At 43.8% G+C, this 18,547-nt stretch overlaps 1 protein-coding gene across 1 annotated transcript; it reads left to right on the top strand.

Moving 5' to 3' along the window:
• Positions 1 to 222: 222 nt before the first annotated feature.
• Positions 223 to 18,081, top strand: LOC129700792 (hematopoietic prostaglandin D synthase-like). Its single transcript, XM_055641496.1, has 6 exons — positions 223 to 429; positions 6,402 to 6,542; positions 10,617 to 10,709; positions 11,412 to 11,521; positions 14,713 to 14,811; positions 16,331 to 18,081. The coding sequence occupies exons 2-6, from the start codon at positions 6,410 to 6,412 to the stop codon at positions 16,490 to 16,492; spliced, it is 597 nt and encodes a 198-aa protein (XP_055497471.1). The 5' UTR covers positions 223 to 429; positions 6,402 to 6,409; the 3' UTR covers positions 16,493 to 18,081.
• Positions 18,082 to 18,547: the final 466 nt, after the last annotated feature.

The following is an 18,547-nucleotide window of genomic DNA, read 5'->3' on the forward strand; positions in this document are numbered from 1 at the left end:
TGTACATTCTGTACTAACCAGGGGATTGTGCTTATATACGGAGATAGTCTTGCTGATGTGTATGGAAGTATTTCACTATGCTTGGGTAGACGTGATGATAAAGAAACCATTGAACTGTTGAACCATTGATTCGTTTCATTCCACTTTGACTTGTCGTGCTCAGGTTTCAGAATTAGCTGGGCACATCCTTGTTTGTGGTTCCGCCCCCTTCCCACTTGGAGCAGCTGTGTGGCTTACCTCACGGAGGAAAGAGTATCTGAAGAGTACTGAGGGGAGGGTGACAAGAGACGTTAGCTAGCTGGGAGACCACGGTCCTGACTTGATAGAACAGTCTGAAGTCTGGAATCCGATCTGATCTACTTTGATTTCAGCACCTTTCGATACAAGGGAACTGAGCAAAGGTTGTACAGCACAGATATCAAAGAGTGGGTAAGTATGAAAGTGGATTAAAAGGAATTGTTACATGGTGTGGCGAATGCAGTCAGGGTTGATTTGTTAACAATTTGCATGTTAGTGATTTTAACCCGCACTAGTTTATAAGTTGTTATATAAGTGGATGTTAATATGTGTTTATTGTTGTTTTATTGTATTGTATTATATGTATGACTGCTGCAATTTCGTTCAGACTTCGGTCTGAATGACAATAAAAGGCTATCTATCTATCTATCTATATCTATCTATCTATCTATCTATCTATCTATCTATCTATCTATCTATCTATCTATCTATCTATCTATCTATCTATCTATCAAAGTTCATATATTATGGTGGCAGAATTAGGCCATTCAGCCCATCATGTCTACACCGCCATTCAATCATGGCTGATCTATCTTTTCCTCTCAACACCATTCTTCTGTCTTCTCCCCATAACCCCTGGCACCCACCCGCACTCATCAAGAAGTTCAGATCTCTGTTTGAAACGCGATGTCACATGTTTTAATAGTTTAATGTTATTACTGCAAATAATCTGCTCAGGAACAGCTTCCTTCGTCAAGTCAAGTCAAGTTTATTTGTCACATACACATACAAGATGTGCAGTGAAAGGAAAGTGGCAAAGCCTGCGGATTGTGCAAAAACTACAGAACAGAATAGAACAGGATCAGTATTTACATATTAGAAAACCCCCAGCAATTTTAAAAAGACACAACACAACAGTAAATTAGTCCCTGGTGAGATAAGAGTTTACAGACCTAATGGCCTCTGGGAAGAAACTCCGTCTCATCCTCTCAGTTTCAACAGCATGACAGTGGAGGCGTTTGCCTGACCGTAGCAGCTGGAACAGTCCGTTGCTGGGGTGGAAGGGGTCCCCCATAATGTTGCTGGCTCTGGATCTGCACCTCCTGGTGTATAGGTCCTGCAGGAGGGCGTGTGTAGTTCCCATAGTGTGTTCAGCCGAACGCACTACTCTCTGCAGAGCCTTCTTCTCCTGGGCAGAGCAGTTCCCAAACCAGATTGTGATGTTGCCGGACAAGATGCTTTCTACAGCCCCAGAGAAGAAGAACTGAAAGATCCTCAGAGAGACTCTGAATTTCCTCAGCTGCCTGAGGTGGTAAAGGCGCTGCCTTACCTTAAGGACATGTCCCACTTGGCCGTCATTTGCGGGTCACGCAGAAGGCGCGCAAAGATTTTGTACATCACAAAATCCTGCGACGCTGCGCGCGGCCATGTGTCATTGCCTATGTCATCACGCACCTTGCCCATGTAATGCACATCATGCGCGCATCACGTGCGTGATTCATAAACAATGCCGCTTAAATTACGCGCAAATGACGGCCAAGTGGGACAGGCCCTTAACTCACCAGTGAGGCAGCGTGTGTTGTCCATGGACTCCCAGGTATTTAAAGCAGCGCACACTGTCCACAGTAGCCCCATTTATCTCCAGTGGCGTGTACATCCTCGGATGTTGTGCCGTTCCTAAGTCCACAATCAGCTCCATAGTTTTTATGATATTCAAGAGGAGGCTGTTGTCCTGACACCAGAGTGCCAGATCAGCCACCTCCTCCCGGTAGGCCTTCTCATTTTTGTCGGAGATCAGGCCCACCACCACAGTGTCATCAGCAAACTTGATTATGGAGTTGGAGCTGAACCTGGCCACACAGTCATGTGTGTACAGGGAGTACAATAGGCGGCTGAGGATGCAACCCTGGGGGGATCCTGTGATCAGGGTGAGGATGTATTTCCTCCCATCTTGACTACCTGGGGTCTGGTGGTGAGAAAGTCCAGGAACCCAGGCACACAGGGGGGTGTTGAGCCCCAATTCCAGCAGCTTCTCAACAAGTCTGGTGGGGACTATCATGTTGAAGGCTGAACTGGTCAATGAACAGCATCCTCACGTAACCCCCCTTCTGGCTGTCAAGATGAGAGAGAGCGGTGTGCAGAACCTGGGAGACCGCATCGTCCATGAATCTGATAGGACGGGATGCGAATTGTAACGGGTCCATGTTGCGAGGGAGGAAGGCGCAGATGTGGTTCTTGACCAACCTCTCAAAGCATTTCATTACTACCGAGGTGAGGGCCACCGGACGGTAGTCATTCAGACAAGCTGGGGAGGCATTTTTTGATACAGGTACAATGATAGATCTTTTTGATGGATCTTCTCCGTCAGTGGGTTTTTCTGGGTATACAGGAGACACTGCAGATGTCTCAAACTCAAGCAAAACACAATGGGCTGGAGGAACACCACATGTCGACAGCATCTATGGAGGGAATGAACAGGCAATTTAGTTTAGTTTAGAGATACAGCGTGGAAACAGGACCTTCGGCCAAACATGTCTGCGCCAACCACCGATCCCTGCACACTAACACTATCCTACACACACTAGGGACAATTTTCAATTATATCAAGCTAATTAACCTACAAACCAAAACATCTTTGGAGTGTGGGAGGAAACCTGGGCACCCGGATAAAACCCACGCGGTCTCAGAGAGAACGTACAAACTCTGCGCAAACCGCACCTGTAGTCAGGATTGAACCCGGGTCTCTGGCACTGTAAGAGTGAAGCTGGGACTCTGACACAAAGAACGGAGAGATTGAACTTTTTTTCGCCTTCCATCACAGTGAGGAGTGTGGAGGAGTTACTGTGGTGGATGTTCATGTTAAAATGTTACATTACTGCTGTGCCACCCTTAATGAACAGGCAATTTTTTGGTCGGAACCTTTCTATGCACTGAACTTCAGGCTTTATTGAATTTGGATCTCACCAATTAAAATGATCATGTGTAGTAGGCTGTTGTAATCACATCATTATGTTCTTCAAGTTAAGTCAAGTTCATTGCCATATGCATAAGAACAATGATGTTTAGGTACAATGAAAATCGTTCTTGTCGCAGAACACAGGGTCATGGATTCAGATAATGCCCAAATATATAAATTATATGTACTACAGGACAATGAAAAATAAATCTGTACAAAAAAATAACTATTAGTTCAAACCATAATGAGAAAACAAGTGGTCCAAGAGCTGCACTGATGTGCTCCGTTGCCGAGCTAGGATTAGGGTTGATAGACACAAAGTCATGGACTAAATCTGCAGGTCAGGCAGCGTCTATGGAAAAAAAGGATGGGCGACGTTTCGGGTCAGGAAGAAGATGTCTGAAGAAGGGTCCTGACCCGAAACGTCACCCATCCTTTTTTTCCAGAGATACTTCCTGATCTGCTGAGTTACTCCAGCACTTTGTTTCTATCTTTGGTATAAACTAGCATCTGCAATTCTTTGTATTTACTAGCAGGATTAGTGTTGTGCATGTGGGTTCAAGAATTCCAGCATTCTGTGTTTATCTTAAGTTCAAAAACCTTGCTTGACCTCACGGAAGGCTCGAGGCCCCCGACCGCGGGAGAACAAAGAAGGGAAGAGGTTGAACTTTTTTCGCCTTCCATCACAGTGAGGAATGTGGAGGAGTCACTGTGGTGGATGTTTATGTTCAAATGTATTTTGTGTGTTTTGTTGCTCTTTAATGGTATGACTGTATGGTAAATCAAATTCCTCATATGTTGCAAAACATACGTGGCTAATAAAGTATGATTATGATAATTATGATTATGGTTCATGAACCATGATGAAAGAGATGTTTCTGACCCTGGTGGTGTGGGACTTCAGGTTTCTGTACCTCCTGCCCGACAATCCCTCTGGAAGGTTCTCCCATCTCCACAGAGGAACTCTGGAGCTCTGTCAGAGTGAATATCGGGTTCTAGGTCACTTCCCTGACCAAGGCCCTTCTCCTCCGATTGCTCAGTTTGGCCAGGCGGACAGCTCTATAAAGAGTGGTTCCAAAGTTCTTCCATTTAAGAATGACGGAGGCCACTGTGCTCTTCGGGTCCTGCAATGCTGCAGAAATTGTTTTATATCCTTCTTATCTCGACACAATCCTGTCCAATACAATTTTGAGTCATAGCAAAGGGTCTGAATACTTATGTAAATGTGATATTTCAGTTATTTCTTTTAAATTACTTTGCAAACATTACTAAACACCTGTTTTCGCTTCTTCATTCTGGCGTATTGTGTGTAGATTGATGGAATATTTTTTAATCCATCTTAAAATAAGGCTGTATAAGACGTAACAAAATGTGGAAAAAGTGAAGGGGCCCGAATACTTTCTGAATGCACTGTATAGTCCAGGGGTCTCTAATGAGGTTGATGGCAACTCAGGACAGCTCACTATTTGGTGATAGGATGGTTCAGTTGCCTGATAACAGGTGGGAAGAAACTGTCCCTGAATCTGGAGGTGTGCGTTTTCACACTTCCGTGCCTCTTGCCTGATAATAATAATAATAATAATAATAATAATAATAATAATAATTTTATTTATAGAGCACTTTAAAAACAAACATAGTTGCAACAAAGTGCTGTACATCACTAATCATTGACCAAAAAGTTAATACACACCAAAAATAACAATCAAAAGAAATAGTAGGAAAAGACATGTAAAATAAAGAAACATCAAAAACACCAAAAACAGAAGCAAAGCCTCAGGCATGGACAAAAGCCAGGGAGTACAAATGTGTTTTAACACTGGATTTGAAGATGGGAGAGGGAAGAAGAGGAGGTGACCTCGATTATGCTGGTGGCCTTGCCGAGGCAGCGTCAAGGGAGGTTGGTTTGCGTAATGGTCTGGGCTGCGTCCACAATACTCTACAATATTTTGTGGTCTCGGAAGGAGTTGTTCCAAAACCAGACTGTGATGCATCCCAATAAAATGCTTTATACGACATATCTGTAGAAGTTAGTGAGAGTTTTTGGGGACATGGCCAAACGTCCTAAGCGTTCCAAGGAAGTGATGGTGTTGGTGTGCTTTTATGGCCTAGATTTGTACAAGTGATTTTGCAGAATTACTGCCTGTGAAACACCCAAAGGCTGTTAAACCCTTTCATTCTGGACTACACCCAGAACCTTAATAAATAGTTTCTGAACATAAACTACTCTAAAATTCATTAAATGTCATAAATGCTTTGGTTACACAATTCCTCAATCTTCCCTGTAGAAATTATCACAAACCTAATCCAACGTGATCATTAAAAAAAAATCTTTTCACTTTAAGAATGTGAAAAGGCTTGAAAATTGAGTAACTTTCTTAATCTTATAAATCTTAAAAAGTGTACATAACCCAACAAAAGCTTCTTAAATGTGTTGAGGAATTCTTAAGCAGCAGAGCTGAGTAGAAAATGCACAGAAAATGCATATCCTGTGTTGTTCTGAATATAATCGCATTGGGTATAATCGATCATAGACCTGAGTATCTAGCTTTTTGGCATAACATTTGATTATACTGTCTTTTGTTGACAGAATATCAGAACTATCTTTGTGTTCCTTTAGTAGACAGTCAGGACTTTTATCCCAGCATGGAGATGTCAAAGACTAGAGAGCATAGCTTTAAGGAGAGAAGAGAAAGTTTAAAGGCGATATGTTGTGGGTGCCTGGGGCAGTGGTGGAGGTAGAAATGATATTGACATTTAAAAGAATTTTGAAAGGCACGAGGATATGCAGGGAATGGAGGGATATGGATCAAGAATCAAGAGTGTTTTATTGTCATATATCTCTAACAGGACAAAAATCTTACCTACAACGGCACCACAGAATATGTAAACAGTGTTCTATGAACAATATGATAAATTAAAACAATATGAATTAAAATATATACACACACAGCTCTCTCTCTCTCTCTCTCTCTCTCTCTCTCTCTCTCTCTCTCTCTCTCTCTCTCTCTCTCTCTCTCTCTCTCTCTCTCTCTCTCTCTCTCTCTCTCTCTCTCTCTCTCTCTCTCTCTCTCTCTCTCTCTCTCTCTCTCTCTCTCTCTCTCTCTCTCTCTCTCTCTCTCTCTCTCTCTCTCTCTCTCTCTCTCTCTCTCTCTCTCTCTCCTCCTGTACTGTGCTATGTTTAACATTTTCACATTGCAATCCCTGATAGGTTTTAAGATGCCAAACTATAAACTGACATACTTCAAATTGAGAGGGAGAGCGGAAACAGCTCGTTACATTTTTGCATACAGTGGGATAGACTATGAAGACGACACAATTGAAAGATCAGTATGGGCCAACTTAAAACCAAGTAAGTAACATTTACTGCACTTTACAATTGTGACATCGGAAGGAATTCAAGAAAGACGCATTGATGTAATGCTTTTTATGGTGAAACACTTCAAAGCAGATGAAGCAATCCTTATTGTGCCTCTCTGTCCCGTTCTATTGTGACAAAGGAAGTGGGGCAGTCAGGGTCATAGAGTCATGCTGCACGGAAACAGGCCCTTCATCCCATCTCGTTCATGCCAACCAACATGCCCTAACCCAATCCCATTTGCCTCATATGACCCATGTTCCTCAAAAACTTTCCTAATCATATATCTAACTGAATGCCATTTAAATGTTGTTATGGTACCTGCCTCAACTACCTCCTCTGGCAACCTGTTCCATGCACTCACCACCCACTGTGTGAAAAAGCTACTCCTCAAATTCCTATTAGATCTTGCCTCTCTCATCTTAAACCTATATCCTCTAGTTCTTGATTTCCTTACTCTGGATAAACAACTGTGCATTCACCATATCTATTCCCCTCATAAAGTTAACACCTCCAAAAGATCATCTCTCAGCCTCCTGAGCTCCAACGAATAAAGATAAACTTATCTTCTCTGCATTTGATTTACATCCCTCCATTCCCTGCATATCCATGTCCCCTCAAACACTACCCCCCTGCCTCTCTACCCCCCTCACGCTCCCTCTCTGCCTCCCGTGGGGACAACGGGTAGGGAACGGGTGCGTTTTGCAGTCGGGAGAGGGATTATTGCGTTCGGGATCCAGCCCTCCCCTGTGACGATGCGCCCCCTCACCTGTCAAACTCTACCCCCTCCCTCTCTGCGCGTTGAGGGGACGGGACCCAACGGGTCCCACTTGCTCTATCTTCTTTAAACTTTGCCTCTCTCACCTGAAAGCTGTGCCCTATAGTTGTTGACATTCCCACCTTGTGAATCAAGTTCTATCTACCAAAGGAACACAAATATAGCTCTGGATAGGCACAAAACGCTGGAGTTACTCAGTGGGCAGGCAGCATTTCTGGAGAAAAGGAGTAGGTGATGTTTCGGGTCGAGACCCTTATTCAGACAGTCAGGGGAGAGGGAAACTAGAGGTATGAAAAGGTACAAAACAAATCAAAGTCGGCAGCGATGGCCAAAGTGTGGGCACCATATCTGAGGAAGGATGTGCTGGCTCTGGAGAGGATCCAGAGGAGGTTTACACAAATGATCCCAGGAACGAGTAAGTTAAACTATGATGAGCGTTAGATGGCACTGGGCCTTTATTCGCTTGAGTTTAGAAGAATGAGGGGACACCTCATTGAGACATACAGAATAGTGAAAGGCTTGGATAGAGTGGATGTGGAGAGGATGTTTCCACTAATGAGAGAGTCTATGACTAGAGCTTCAAGCCTCAGAATTAAAGGACGTTCTTTTTGGAAGGAGAACTGGAGGAATTTCCTTAGTCAGAGGGTGGTGAATCTGTGGAATTGTTTGCCACAGGCTGAATAGAAACATAGAAATTATATATATATTTAAGGCAGAGATTACCTGGTTCATAATTAGTACGGTGTCCGAGGTTATGGGGAGAAGGCAGGAGAATGGGGTTGGGAGAGAGAGATAGATCAGCCACGATTGAATGGCGGAGAGAATTGATGGGCCGAATGGCCTAATTCTACTCCTCTCTTGCATGATGTTATGAATGGTCTATTGTTGGCGAAGAAGGAGGAGGGATCTGAGCTGAAACTAGAAGGGCAACTAGGGTGGGGGAAGGATGGAGAGAGAGGGAATGCAAAATTAGAGAAATCAATATTTATATATCTTACAACCCAGCACTTCTAGAATAACGCGATTGTCGAATTACTATCGAAGTTAATGTGCTCCTATTTTCAGAATGACATGCTTAAATTTATGCCTGGTAAACACACACATCAGCTTTCAAAGTTATCTTGTAAGTACAGTTTTGCTCAGCAGAAAAAATTCTCATATGATTGCCTGCACCTATCAGGTTATACTAGTTTAGATACAGCGCAGAAACAGGCCATTTGGCCCATCGAGTTCGTGCCGACCGCATTCACTCACGCACTAGTTCTATCCTCCACACTAGGGACAATTTACAGAAGCCAATTAATCGACAAACCTTCACATCTTTGGAGTGTGCGATGAAACCAGAGCACCCGGAGAACACCCATGAGGTCACAGGGGGAATGTACAAACTCCATACAGATGGCACTCGTAGTCAGGATGGAACCCTGGTCTCTGGTGCTGTAAGGCAGCAACTCTCCTGCTGTGCGACTGTGCACATGTTTATATGTTCAAATGTATCTGCCTTTGGGATATATTTTTTAAATTACAGAACATAAGTGGGGAATTTTCTCTGTTTAATATTTTGACGGTTAGCATCATGCTTTTGAGGGAAAACATTGTATAGATGGATGGGATAGATTTATAATGTTGTATAATGTGATTTACTCTTATTTATTTCAATTGGCAGCTTAGTCGTGTGGGGTTCTTGGAGTATGTTTGATTTAAGCACTTTTTGCTTTACGCAGTGTTTTTCAAGCCCATAGCTTCCATGTAAAAAACGGAAGGAGCATGTGTATAATAAAAGCACTGGGTACACTCCTATCATTTTAAACATATCTGGGCAGCTGATTCACCATGATGTACAAGGCTATGAGGTGGCATAGTGGCACAATGGTCGAGCCGCTGCCTTTCAGCATCAGAGACCAGGGGTCGATCCTGACTAGGGGTACAGTCTGTTCAAAGTTTCTACGTTTTCCCTGTGACTGCATGGGTTTTCTCCGGGTGCTCCAGGTTTCCTCCCACATTCCAAAGCCGTGCAGGTTTGGAGGCAATGTTCATGAAGGAACTGCAGATGCTGGAAAATCGAAGGTAGACAAAAGCGCTGGAGAAACTCAGCCGGTGAGACAGCATCTATGGAGCAAAGGAAATATGCAAAGTTTCGGGCCGAAACCCTTTTTCAGAGGTTAATTGGCTTCTGTAAATTGTCCCTAGTGTATAGGATAGTGCTAGTGTACGGGGTGATCGCCGGTCATTGCAGACTCGGTTGGCCGAAGGGCCTGATTCCATGCTGTATCTCTAAACTAAGCAATGGGCTATGTGCTGATGTAGTGTTTGAGACAGAGTGGATAGCTTTCTCAACAACATAATGTAGTGGATAGAAAAGCTGTTTTATCCCATCTCGTTATGCATACCAAATTTTAAAGTCAAATTTGCCTTGGTTGTACAACTGTGTGGTTTCATTCAAGTATATTGGTTTTGGAACAGGTGAGATATATCATTAAACCATATTACAGATTTGTAACATCATCATGTACAGCGCACTCTTGTTGCCCTCAACACCATTAATACAATAGCAAAATACTGACAAAATGAGGAAAAACATTATGAACATTAGGCAAAATCTCCCCTCACCCACCTCTCTTCCCCGTGCCCCTCTGGGGACTCGGGGTGCACACCTGTGTGGGGGAGGGTGTGTGTGGGGGGGAGGGGGGGGGGGTGGGTGGGGGGGATGGGGATGGGGAGGAGGGGGTGTGGGGGGATGGGGAGGAGGGGGTGTGTGTGGGGACAGGGGGCTGTGGGGGAGGGGGGGCGTGAGGGGGGGGGGGTGGGGGAGGGGGGGGGGATGTGTGGGGGGGGGGGGGAACCTTCAAAACCTTTATAACTTTTGTACTATTTCACCAATCGGAACAAAACCTATCTGACTTGCAGCAGAGGAGAATGGTGAGTAAGGTGGCAAAAAATCATAGCGCTATGGGGGATCATTTTTGCAAAAATTTAATTATAATGCAGAGAGGAAGTGGTCAAGATGAGAGTTTTAGTAATATATAGATAGGTGGTAGAGTGAAATAAATCTTTTGCATGTAGATCAGTGCGATAATCACTGATTGAGTACCCCATGCGTAGAAACAACCCACTGAGTACATATGCAAGAGCCGACAGATTGTGGTGCCATTTTACACAGTCCCAGCTCCAGCTGGCCATATTACTCTAGTTTAAAAGATGACGTGACAGACCAGTGTGTATGATATAGTGTCCAATATCTTGATGATGGAGAGAATGGATTTAACTGGTGTGTGTGACTTATATTCCAGCTCTGCTGTTTAAACAGCTTCCGATTCTGAAGATGGATGAAATTGAACTGAACCAGAGCACTGCCATCGCGAGGTTCCTGGCCAGAGAATCAGGTGTTTATCTTTTCTCCTTCACCACCTGTATTGATGTGTTGATGCAGCAGCGTGGAATGTACAATGTGATCTCGTTGACACGGACACATATTCAAAGAACCCAATTATTTACAAGGATGTTGCCAGGACTTGAGGGCCTGAGGTATCGAGAGGGGTTGAGCAGGCTGGGACTCTATTCCTAGGATCGCAAAAGGATGAGTGGTGATCTGATGGAGATCGGTATGATCATGAGAGGAATTAATAGGGTAAATTCACAGGTATTTTACCCAGAGTATGGGAATCGGGAACCAGAGGGCATAGGTGTAAGGTGAAGGGGGGGAAAGAATTAATAGGAACCTAAGGTGCAACTTTTTTCACACAAAGGTTGATAGTATATGTAACAAGCTGCCAGAGGAGGCAGTTAAGGAAGGTACAATCATAATGTTTAAAGAATATTTAGACATGTACTGTAGGTACATGGATAGGACAGATTTAGATTGATATGGGCCAAATGCAGGCAGGTGAGCCTAGTGCAGATGGGGCATTGTTAGTTGGCGTGGGGCAAGTTAAGCCGGAGGGCCTGTTTCCACACTCTATGACCTTAAGCAGATTCTAGATTGTAGAGGACAGGAATTGATTTGACTGGAATAACATGCAAAGTTTTTCACTGTATCTCAATGCACGTGACAATAATAAACCAATATCGATGGCGTTCTTTCTTAGGCCTAGCTGGGAAAACCAGTATAGAGCAAGCTCAAGTGGACGCCATTGTGGACACAATAAATGACTTCATGAACCTGTTTCCTTGGACTGAGAAAAACGAGGCTGTTAAAGTAAGACTGAGCTTTGAACTTTGCACAATGCCACTGATGTTGAGAACAAAATTATTAAAGGACACTTTTTCTGCTGATGTTCAAATGTTGACTTTCAATCTGCACAGTGGGGATGTTTAGTTTAGTTTTGAGACACAGGTCCTTTGGTCGACTGAGTCCACACCAGCCAATTATCACCCATACACTAGTTCTATCCTACACACCAGGGACAATTTATAGTAGTCAATTAACTTGCAAACCTACACATCTTTGGAATGTGTGGGGGGGGGGGGGGGGGGGGGGGGGGGGGGGGGGGCAAATGGAACATCAAGAGCAAACCCATGCGGTCACTATTATATATTAATTACGTATGTGATTAATATATAATAGATAGATAAATATAAGAAGCAAAAATTCAATGAATCAATGATGTTCATCTGTGTGCATTGCATATACCTGCACTGCGAGGCTCTTCAAGCTCCTCTAGATGCACAATTCACAACTTTACAAACTTTTTTCTCACACCTTCTGTCTTTTCATCTCTGGCCATTGTCCAACCATCTCCCTATCAAAAAACTCCTTTGCCTGTGTTCACCTACTACCCATCATCCATTGACCTGATCTTATAGAGGTGTATAAAATCATGAAAGGAATAGATACACAGTATTTTACTTCCGGTAGGGGAAACAGGAATGAGAGGGCATTGGATTAAGGTGAGAGGGAAAGGATTTAATGCAAACCTGAGAGGCAACTTTGTTTTACTAAAATATGTTTTAATTACTTACATAGAAACATAGAAAATAGGTGCAGGAGGAGGCCATTTGGCCCATCGAGCCTGCACCACCATTCATTGTGATCATGGCTGATCATCCACAACCAGTGCCTGCCTTCTTCCTATATTCCTGCTAGCCCCAAGAGCTCTATCTAACTCTCTTTTAAATCCATCCAATGATTCGGCCTCCACTGCCTTCTGTGGCAGAAAATTCCACAAATTCACAACTCTCTGGGTGAAAACGCTTTTTCTCATCTAAATTTTAAATGGCCTCCCCTTTATTCGGTCTGTGGTCCCTGGTTCTGGACTTCCCCATCATTGGGAACATTTTTCCTGCATGGAGATTGTCCAGCCTTATAATTTTATACGTTTCTATAAGATCCCCTCTCAACTTTCTAAATTCCAGTGAATACAAGCACAGTCTTTCCAATCTTTCCACATATGACAGCCCCACCATCCCAGGGATTAACCTCATGAACCTACGCTGCACTGTCTCAATAGCAAGGATGTCCTCCCTCAAATTAGGAGACCAAAACTGCACACAATAATCCAGATGTGGTCTCACCAGGGCCCTGTACAACTGGAGAAGGACCACTTTACTCCTATACTGAAATCCTCTCGTTATGAAGGCCAGCATGCTTTCTTCACTGCCTGCTGTATCTCCTGTGTGGGACCTAATGATACTCTCAAAGAATATCTCCCTCCTTCTAGTCAATTTTACGTCGCATCACAGATACCTCTCCAAAATATTTGTTTTTACTTTTATCGGCGACATTAGGTGTCTCTATTTAATCTAATACTGGAATAACCCTGCATCAAAACTGGTCTGACACAAACAGAAAGGCATGGTTATCTGAAATACAGGCCCACCACCGATTCTCCGGCAAACTTATCCAGAGACTTTCTGGATTATCCATTTTGCTCGACCAACAGAGGTCACGGCCTCCGAGAGGAGTCAAACGGTACCAGAACCGTCTGCCAGGGCCGTTGATTGGCTAAGGCACCGGTCTGCAAAGTCGGCCTCGGAAGTCGGATATGGGATGGATCTGCTAGCTCCGGCCAGACCCGAGTTCCAGCCGATTGGCGCTGAAGTCCCAATGAGGTTGAGATTGGCCGCCTCACCCGGCCTAGGCGCCACATTTTCGGGGAGAGTTCCGGGGGGAGTGGGGGGGGTGGGTGGGGAGAGAAGTGTGTTCTCGAAATTTTGTCCAGGCTACGGGAGATGAAGGGCCACCCGTTGTCGGAAAATCGTGGCTGGTGAACATGTAGTTGAAAAAAATATACAGCCCTCACTGTTGCAAATTTGTACCATGGGACCACTTGGCAGAACTTAGCAGGGGTGGCCCTAACCTCCACAATGTCCCCTCCCCCCCATCACATCTTTAGACCTTCACTCACTCATTAAGTTTTGATCAGAACCTCAAGTCATTGACTCTACCAGCTGCTCCACTGTGCCGTAATGTTGCCGCCCGACTCCTACATGATCATTGCTTCGAGATACCTCTCTGGGGCTTCTTATTGTTCTATCAGCTCCTTCTTATTAAGAAAGGAATGCAGCAGCCTATTCTGTGACTACCTCCTCAGTTAGTTTGAGCATCCAACCTTTCAATGTCTCGGCACATGCCTTGTGTCATGTCTTTTGGTCTCATGTTCATTTTCATAAGTTATAGGAGGAGAATTAGGCCATTCAGCCCATCAAATCTAGTCCGCCATTCAATCATGGCTGATCTATCTTTCTCTAACACTCCAGCCTTCTCCCCATAACCCCTGGCACACTTATTAATCAAGAACCTGCCAATTTTCACCTTATAAATGTCCATTGACTTGGCCTCCTCAGGCACCTGTGGCAATGAATTCCACAGATTGACCACCCTGTGACAAAAAAAACTCCTCCTCACCTTTCTAAAGATGTGCCCATTTATTCTGCGTCTGTGCTCCTTGGTCCTAGACTCTCCCACTAGTGGAAACTGGGAACTGATCTTGCAATGCCTCCAGCTCAGACATTACCTTTGCCCATTGAGTAAATAAATCGCATTTAATTTATAGTCCAAGCTGGTTGTTTATTTGCATGATAGAAACATAGAAATTAGGTGCAGGAGTAGGCCATTCGACCCTTCGAGCCTGCACCGCCATTCAATATGATCATGGCTGATCATCCAACTCAGTATCCCGTACCTGCCTTCTCTCCATACCCTCTGATCCCTTTAGCCACAAGGGCCACATCTAACTCCCTCTTAAATATAGCCAATGAACTGGCCTCGACTACCCTCTGTGGCAGAGAGTTCCAGAGATTCACCACTCTCTTTGTGAAAAAAGTTCTTATCATCTCGGTTTTAAAGGATTTCCCCCTTATCCTTAAGCTGTGACCCCTTGTCCTGGACTTCCCCAACATCGGGAGCAATCTTCCTGCATCTAATGATAACAACTTTCTACTTTCCAGCAAAAGATGAATGAAGATATTGTCACCAACAACATACCTATACTACTGAATGGTCTGAGCAAGCTCCTTGGGGACCAAAACTGGTTTGTTGGCGACTCAGTGAGTATAACCTAATGAGCTTCAGAACATAGAACTTGCTGGGAGAATAGTGCAGCACAGGAACAGGCCCTTCAGCCCAGCATATCCATTCCGAACATGATGCCAAATTAAACAAATCCTCTCTGCCTGCACGCGATCCATTCCCTGCATACCCATATGCTTATAGATCGGGTAAACACACACAGTCTCTTGCCCAGAATAAGGGAATCAAAAACCAGAGGACATAGGTTAAAGTTGAGGGGGAAAAGTTTTAATAGGAACCTGACGGGTAACATTTTCATACAGAGGGTGTATGGAACGAGCTGCCAGAGGAGGTAGCTGAGGCATGATGGTCGGAGTGGCCAAATTGGGCCGAAGGACCTGCTTCCACACTCTATGACTATGACTCTATGAGGCTCAAAAGCCTCTTCAAAGTCATCTTGGTTCATGCGTGCCTCCACCTCCATTCCTGGCAGCACATTCCAGGCACCCACCACTCTCTGTAAAAAGAAATTGCCCTGCACATCTGCCTCACACTTTGCCCTCTCACCTTCAAACTTTTAATCCTCTGCAAGATGGCGGAGAAGCCCAGCGACACTTTGCATGCTGTTCCCAGAAGTGGATTTGCTATCATATATTACAATCACTCCACTCTTTTAAATCTTTATCTCTGTACACTGTGATCCCCTTGATTGTAATCATGTATAGTCTTCACACTGACTGGATAGCACGCAACAAAAACTTTTCACTGTACCTCGGTACATGCGACAATAAATAACTAACGAATAAACTGTGCCCTTTATTCTTTCACATCCCTAAACTTGGAAAAAAGATTCTGACTGTGTACCCTATGTATACCTCTCATAACTTTATACAGTTCATCAGCCTCTGGCGCTCCAGAGAAAACAATTTAATGACTGAGGCAATCATTTGTGGCAACAATTTAATGGGGGCAGTGCAGCTTTAAGGGCCGGTCCCACTTTCATGACCTAATTCACAACCTTTTTAACTCGTGGACATTTTTCATCATGTTGAAAAAACGCCCAACCTACTTGATGCCACGAGTACCTACGACTAGCGTCACGGCCTGCTACGATCTACCTACGACCTCCTCCGCCCTCGTGACGACCACGTGCGAGTACGAGTCAAGGGCAAACTCGGCAGAGGTCGTGAATTAGGTTGTGAAAGTGGGACAGGCCCTTTGGAGTTGCTGCCTTACAGAGCTAGAAACCCAAGTTCCATCTTCACGATGGGTGCAGACTGTACAGAGTTTGTATGTTTTCCCTGTGACCACGTGGGGTTTCTTAGGGTGCTCTAGTTTCCTCCCACAAAGCAAAGGTGTACAGTTTGTAGGTTAATTGACTTTGATAAAATTGTAATTTGTCCCTAGACTGAAGGATAGTGCAAGTGTACAAGGTCGGCGTGGACCCAGTGGGCTGAAGGGCCTGTTTCCGCACTGTATCTCTAAAGTCTAAAGATTGCTAATGCTCAAATACTTTAAGTTTGCGAAAAGTAGTTTTAGTAATACTTTTACTTCTAGGTTACCTGGGCAGATTTTCACTGGGCTGTCTGTTCGATCACCCTCAGCAATCTAAATGCCGACTTGCATAGCTATCCGACATTATTAGCCTTGAAAGAACGTGTGGAAGCTCTCCCTCAAATCGCAGCCTGGATAGAGCGGAGACCAAATACTCTACTGTAATGTTACTGCATCAGTTCTCCGGAGAAATGATTACACCACTTTATTGGATTTCAGTTTTACGGACGACAGTATCATTCTTCAAGCAAGTGTTTTTAAATTGCCAGCGCCTGTCTTGATCTTGTAATCATTGCTATAGATTTCAAAGATACAAGCTTTGAGTTTCTAATTTGTTAGCCTGTTAGGGAAGCAGTTCTAAAGGTTTGGAATTCCTTCCAGTAGATGAGGTGGACATGTTGAGCTAATGGAGGTGTGTGAAGGACCTGATAGCTTGGCATCTTTCCCAGGAATGAAGCTGAAGTAAAGCTGCTAGAGCTGCTGCCTCACAGAGCCAGAGACCCGGGTTTGACCCTGACCTCGGGTGCTGTCTGTGTGGAGTTTGCACATGCTTGTTTACATGAGGGGCTCTGGTTTCTCTCCAAGTCCAAAAGACGTGCGGGTTTGTCGGTTAATTGGCCTCTGAAAATTGCTCTGAGTGTGTAGGTTGGATGTAAATGTGGATAACATGGAACTAGTGTGAATGGATGATCAATGGTCAGCTTGGACTTGGTGGGCCAAATTTCGTATCCATGTCGCATCTCCAAACTAAACTGTTATCACTCAATGGCCTAAACTCATATTTTGTGCAACGTTAGGAAGTATCTCTTCAGTGCAAATCAATATCCTTCCCCCTAAAGTAGATGGTATTTAATGGAATGATTTAGACCCGAGTGATAGATTATTGTTGGTAGTTGTGGACTTAGGGGCTATAAGTGAGATGCAGATCGACCTCAGGAGACGACTCAAAATGCTGGAGTAACTCAGCAGGTCATCACTAGAGAACATGGTTAGGCAACGTTTCGGGACAGGATCATTCTACAGACTTGAGTCACCTCAGGAGATCGCTGGCATTCAGCTACACCGTAACACACGGGACAATTGTCAGTCTGGTTTTTTATGCGACTTCTGGTTACATCTACTTATGGGACATTACCTTCTTGATCTCAGAATGAAAGATTTGAATTAATAATTTAGATAATGGAATCAGAACCACGTTAAAAAAAAAATTGCAGATAATACTAAATTGGGTTCACGGAAAATTGCGAGATCACACGATATTAGTTAACTTGCAGAACAAACATGTTGGAAATTTAAGCAAGTGATAAATTACACTTCAGTTATGCAAAAATAAAGAAACTAAATAAAATGCAAATAGGATTTCCAAGCGATTTCTAGAGGAATGGAAATGAGCAGCAGTGTGCTTGTGCTAAACTTTCCATCGCTAGTGTTTAGATTGCATTTGAAATTCTGCAGACAATTTTGGTCACAAATGTTGTACATGAAGTGCCGAGTAAAGATTTCCAAGGATAGTGACATTAATGCTAGGTTATACAGAAAAATATCAACATATCGCCCCAGCGCAGAGGGAGAAGAGGAGGGAAGAGACTGCGACCTAAGACTTTTGCCTCCATCACAGTGAGGAGATGCTGGGTGGACTCACTGTGGTGGATGTTAATGTGTGTTTATTGTTGTTTTATTGTATGGTATTATATGTATGACTGCTGCAATTTCGTTCAGACTTCGGTCTGAATGACAATAAAAGGCTATCTATCTATATTGGCTACCATATTTCTTGCAGAAAGCTTAAGCGAAGAAGCCTTTGCAATTTTAAAATAATTTCACAGGACAAGGCAGAGGCACAGCTGTTGAGTTGCTGCCTTACAGCACCAGAGATATGGGTCTGATCCTGACTACGGGTGCTGTCTGTACGGAATTTGTATGTTCTCCCTGTGACTGAAACCTAACCCTGTTTCCACACTGCATCTCTAAACCTAACAAAACAGAGTGGGGAAGAGCAAAACTCAAAGCCATGAAAGTAAACCGCCAGAAATCAAATAGGAAATTCAGAATGCCTGTTGAGATGAGAATGCAGAGCACTTTGAGATGAATAACGTGTAATAAATAGACGCTAGATAATTCCAAAATGATATGGAATATGTCTAAAATTACAGACAGATATACATCTATATGTGTACATTTTCTGCCAAAAAAGTATAATAGTAACAAGACTGCTTACTC

Source organism: Leucoraja erinacea, chromosome 1 (genome assembly GCF_028641065.1).
Source record: "Leucoraja erinacea ecotype New England chromosome 1, Leri_hhj_1, whole genome shotgun sequence".
Taxonomy (NCBI): Eukaryota; Metazoa; Chordata; class Chondrichthyes; order Rajiformes; family Rajidae; genus Leucoraja; species Leucoraja erinaceus.

Coding starts and splice junctions, on each gene's coding strand:
- LOC129700792 (XM_055641496.1), top strand. CDS start 6,410: ATGCCAAACTATAAACTGACATACTTCAAATTGAGAGGGAGAGCGGAA. Junction 11,522..14,712: donor AGAAAAACGAGGCTGTTAAA/GTAAGACTGAGC, acceptor TCTACTTTCCAG/CAAAAGATGAATGAAGATAT. Junction 14,812..16,330: donor ACTGGTTTGTTGGCGACTCA/GTGAGTATAACC, acceptor TTTTACTTCTAG/GTTACCTGGGCAGATTTTCA.